The 5,000-nt window shown below is 45.5% G+C and overlaps 1 protein-coding gene across 1 annotated transcript in view; it reads right to left on the reverse strand.

Annotated features, from left to right (window-relative positions):
• The window catches only part of gpatch1 (G patch domain containing 1), a 13,337-nt gene that overhangs the window by 554 nt on the left and 7,783 nt on the right, over nt 1–5,000 (reverse strand). The window contains exons 7-9 of the mRNA XM_078245439.1: nt 4,919–5,000; nt 4,304–4,419; nt 277–431 (exon numbers count right to left, since the gene is read on the reverse strand). The exon at nt 4,919–5,000 is cut by the window's right edge and continues 8 nt beyond it. Of these exons, the coding sequence (XP_078101565.1) occupies nt 277–431; nt 4,304–4,419; nt 4,919–5,000 (353 nt within the window). The remainder of the gene's footprint in view (nt 1–276; nt 432–4,303; nt 4,420–4,918) is intronic.

The raw sequence follows: 5,000 nt of genomic DNA on the forward strand, positions 1-5,000 counted from the left end.
ACTACATTCATGATTCATAAGTATCAGCATCTAGCAGCCAGATGATTGTTATATATAACAATATGTAATATTATATATATATATATAATATTACATATTATATATATATATATATATGTAATATGTAAGTGGATTATGAAACTAGTAATAATGTAATGAGATGATAACATGTAAACATTCACTGACTAATGTTGACCCGTCTACATTCAGTCCTAAATACCGTCCACTTAATGTTTGATTATTTCACTATATGACTTCATTACCACGTATTGTCACCTTTTGAGCAGCTCCTGAGTCGACACCTGTGCAGCTTCCTCGCCGCTGTCCTCGCCGCTGTCCTCGCCGCTGTCCTCGCCGCTGCTGTCCGTCTCCTTCTTACTCTTCTTCTGCTGCTGCTTTCCTTTGTTCTTGTGCTTCTTCTTCTTCTTCTTCTGGAGGGAAAACGAGTATGAAGTTAAACCAGAAGAATCAAATGAATGAGGAGACATTTCACTGCCTGTTTCTACCTTCTTGTGCTTCTTGTCTGCCTGTTTCTACCTTCTTGTCCTTCTTGTCTGCCTGTTTCTACCTTCTTGTCTGCCTGTTTCTACCTTCTTGACCTTCTTGTGTGCCTGTTTCTACCTTCTTGTCTGCCTGTTTCTACCTTCTTGTCCTTCTTGTCTGCCTGTTTCTACCTTCTTGTCCTTCTTGTCCTTTCTGCCTGTTTCTACCTTCTTGTGTGCCTGTTTCCCTGTTTCTACCTTCTTGTCTGCCTGTTTCTACCTTCTTGTCTGCCTGTTTCTACCTTCTTGTCTGGCTGTTTCTACCTTCTTGTCCTTGTCTGCCTGTTTCTACCTTCTTGTCCTTCTTGTCTGCCTGTTTCTACCTTCTTGTCTGCCTGTTTCTACCTTCTTGTCCTTCTTGTCTGCCTGTTTCTACCTTCTTGTCTGCCTGTTTCTACCTTCTTGTCCTTCTTGTCTGCCTGTTTCTACCTTCTTGTCTGCCTGTTTCTACCTTCTTGTCCTTCTTGTCTGCCTGTTTCTACCTTCTTGTCTTCTTGTCTGCCTGTTTCTACCTTCTTGTCTGCCTGTTTCTACCTTCTTGTCTGCCTGTTTCTACCTTCTTGTCTGCCTGTTTCCCTGTTTCTACCTTCTTGTCTGCCTGTTTCTACCTTGTCCTTCTTGTCTGCCTGTTTCTACCTTCTTGTCCTTGTCTGCCTGTTTCTACCTTCTTGTCCTTGTCTGCCTGTTTCTACCTCCTTGTCTGCCTGTTTCTACCTTCTTGTCTGCCTGTTTCTACCTCCTTGTGTGCCTGTTTCTACCTTCTTGTCCTTCTTGTCTGCCTGTTTCTACCTTCTTTCTGCCTGTTTCTACCTTCTTGTCTGCCTGTTTCTACCTTCTTGTGTGCCTGTTTCTACCTTCTTGTCCTTCTTGTGTGCCTGTTATTACCTTCTTGTCTGCCTGTTTCTACCTTCTTGTCCTTCTTGTGTGCCTGTTTCTACCTTCTTGTCCTTGTCTGCCTGTTTCTACCTTCTTGTCTGCCTGTTTCTACCTTCTTGTCCTTGTGTGCCTGTTTCTACCTTCTTGTCCTTCTTGTGTGCCTGTTTCTACCTTCTTGTCCTTCTTGTCTGCCTGTTTCTTCCTTCTTGTCTGCCTGTTTCTACCTTCTTGTCTGCCTGTTTCTACCTTGTCCTTCTTGTCCGCCTGTTTCTACCTTCTTGTCTGCCTGTTTCTACCTTGTCCTTCTTGTCCGCCTGTTTCTACCTTCTTGTCCTTCTTGTGTGCCTGTTTCTACCTTCTTGTCCTTCTTGTCTGCCTGTTTCTACCTTCTTGTCCTTCTTGTCTGCCTGTTTCTACCTTCTTGTCCTTCTTGTCTGCCTGTTTCTACCTTCTTGTCCGCCTGTTTCTACCTTGTCCTTCTTGTCCGCCTGTTTCTACCTTGTCCTTCTTGTCTGCCTGTTTCTACCTTCTTGTCCGCCTGTTTCTACCTTGTCCTTGTCTGCCTGTTTCTACCTTCTTGACCTTCTTGTCTGCCTGTTTCTACCTTCTTGACCTTCTTGTGTGCCTGTTTCTACCTTCTTGTCTGCCTGTTTCTACCTTGTCCTTCTTGTCCGCCTGTTTCTACCTTGTCCTTCTTGTCTGCCTGTTTCTACCTTCTTGTCCTTCTTGTCCGCCTGTTTCTACCTTCTTGTCTGCCTGTTTCTACCTTCTTGTCCTTCTTGTGTGCCTGTTTCTACTTTCTTGTGTGCCTGTTTCTACCTTCTTGTGTGCCTGTTTCTACCTTCTTGTCCGCCTGTTTCTACCTTCTTGTCCTTCTTGTGTGCCTGTTTCTACCTTCTTGTCCTTCTTGTCTGCCTGTTTTTACCTTCTTGTGTGCCTGTTTCTACCTTCTTGTCTGCCTGTTTCTACCTTCTTGTCTGCCTGTTTCTACCTTCCTGTCTGCCTGTTTCTACCTTCTTGTCTGCCTGTTTCTACCTTCCTGTCTGCCTGTTTCTACCTTCTTGTCCTTCTTGTCTGCCTGTTTCTACCTTCTTGTGTGCCTGTTTCTACCTTCTTGTCCTTGTCTGCCTGTTTCTACCTTCTTGTCTGCCTGTTTCTACCTTCTTGTCCTTCTTGTGTGCCTGTTTCTACCTCCTTGTCTGCCTGTTTCTACCTTCTTGTCCTTCTTGTCTGCCTGTTTCTACCTTCTTGTGTGCCTGTTTCTACCTTCTTGTGTGCCTGTTTCTACCTTCTTGTCCTTCTTGTGTGCCTGTTTCTACCTTCTTGTCTGCCTGTTTCTACCTTCTTGTCCTTCTTGTCTGCCTGTTTCTACCTTCTTGTCTGCCTGTTTCTACCTTCTTGTCCTTGTCTGCCTGTTTCTACCTTCTTGTGTGCCTGTTTCTACCTTCTTGGCCTTCTTGTGTGCCTGTTTCTACCTTCTTGTTTCCCTGTTTCTACCTTCTTGACCTTCTTGTGTGCCTGTTTCTACCTTCTTGTGTGCCTGTTTCTACCTTCTTGTCTGCCTGTTTCTACCTTCTTGTCCTTCTTGTCTGCCTGTTTCTACCTTCTTGTCTGCCTGTTTCTACCTCCTTGGCCTTCTTGTGTGCCTGTTTCTACCTTCTTGTGTGCCTGTTTCTACCTTCTTGACCTTCTTGTGTGCCTGTTTCTACCTTCTTGTCCTTCTTGTGTGCCTGTTTCTACCTTCTTGTCCTTGTCTGCCTGTTTCTACCTTCTTGTCTGCCTGTTTCTACCTTCTTGTCTGCCTGTTTCTACCTTCTTGTCTGCCTGTTTCTACCTTCTTGTCTGCCTGTTTCTACCTTCTTGTGTGCCTGTTTCTACCTTCTTGTCCTTGTCTGCCTGTTTGTACCTTCTTGTCCTTGTCTGCCTGTTTCTACCTTCTTGTCTGCCTGTTTCTACCTTCTTGTCCTTGTCTGCCCGTTTCTACCTTCTTGTCTGCCTGTTTCTATCTTCTTGTCTGCCTGTTTCTATCTTCTTGACCTTCTTGTGTGCCTGTTTCTACCTTCTTGTGTGCCTGTTTCTACCTTCTTGTCCTTGTCTGCCTGTTTCTACCTTCTTGTCCTTGTCTGCCTGTTTCTACCTTCTTGTCTGCCTGTTTCTACCTTCTTGTCCTTCTTGTCTGCCTGTTTCTACCTTCTTGTCTGCCTGTTTCTACCTTCTTGTCCTTCTTGTCTGCCTGTTTCTACCTTCTTGTGTGCCTGTTTCTACCTTCTTGTCCTTGTCTGCCTGTTTCTACCTTCTTGTCCTTGTCTGCCTGTTTCTACCTTCTTGTCCTTGTCTGCCTGTTTCTACCTTCTTGTCTGCCTGTTTCTACCTCCTTGTCTGCCTGTTTCTACCTTCTTGTCTGCCTGTTTCTACCTTCTTGTCCTTGTCTGCCTGTTTCTACCTTCTTGTGTGCCTGTTTCTACCTTCTTGTCTGCCTGTTTCTACCTTCTTGTCTGCCCGTTTCTACCTTCTTGTCTGCCTGTTTCTACCTTCTTGTCTGCCTGTTTCTATCTTCTTGTCTGCCTGTTTCTACCTTCTTGTCTGCCTGTTTCTACCTTCTTGTGTTCCTGTTTCTACCTTCTTGTCCTTGTCTGCCTGTTTCTACCTTCTTGTCTGCCTGTTTCTACCTTCTTGTCCTTGTCTGCCTGTTTCTACCTTCTTGTCTGCCTGTTTCTACCTTCTTGTCTGCCTGTTTCTACCTTCTTGTCCTTGTCTGCCTGTTTCTACCTTCTTGTCCTTGTCTGCCTGTTTCTACCTTCTTGTGTGCCTGTTTCTACCTTCTTGTCTGCCTGTTTCTACCTTCTTGTCTGCCTGTTTCTACCTTCTTGTCTGCCTGTTTCTACCTTCTTGTCCTTCTTGTGTTTGTGCTGCTTCTTGTTCTTGTGTTTCCTCTCTCGGCTCCTCTTGTTGGGTTTCTCCTCGTCTCGGGGCGAGCAGACGGAGACGGCGCCTCCTCTGTCTGAACGGGGGAACAACAGCCACAGTTTAATCCACTCCGGCTCTCTACGCTCTTAAAAACCCGTCCCCACCAACGTGTTTTTACACCGTGAACACAGACAAGCTTCAGCTACACGTTTAAACTAAAAAACATTAAAAATAAATAAGAAAACTGCGTTTAAATAAATAATGGCGTCGACACACCAACCCGATAATCGGCCGTCTGACAGTCTGGCTTTGAATTTCTGGAGAAACCAGACCCACGTGATGTGTTCGTCCAATCAGCTGCCTGTTTTCATTTTTTGGGGCGACAATACAGATTAGCTCCGCCTACTGTTATGGAGACGTATTACGAGCAGAACGTACGCTAAAGTCGGCGTCTCTTCGCTGTGTTCTGAGGCACTTTTTGGACTTCGGGGAGACGGATCAGTCCGACTGGCTTTTCGGCCGTCTGGTTGGTGTGTCAGGGGCGTCGGAGTGAAAGAGCAGCAGCTGAGTCAAGGGTTTCTGTTTGGACTCACTGAGAGCAGCTGAAGGAGGCGGCAGCTTGGGACCAAACTCCTCCTCCTCTTCTTTTGCTTCTTGTGTGAAGTTCTGAGGCAA

This window comes from Sander vitreus, unplaced genomic scaffold (assembly GCF_031162955.1).
Source record: "Sander vitreus isolate 19-12246 unplaced genomic scaffold, sanVit1 ctg510_0, whole genome shotgun sequence".
NCBI lineage: Eukaryota > Metazoa > Chordata > Actinopteri > Perciformes > Percidae > Sander > Sander vitreus.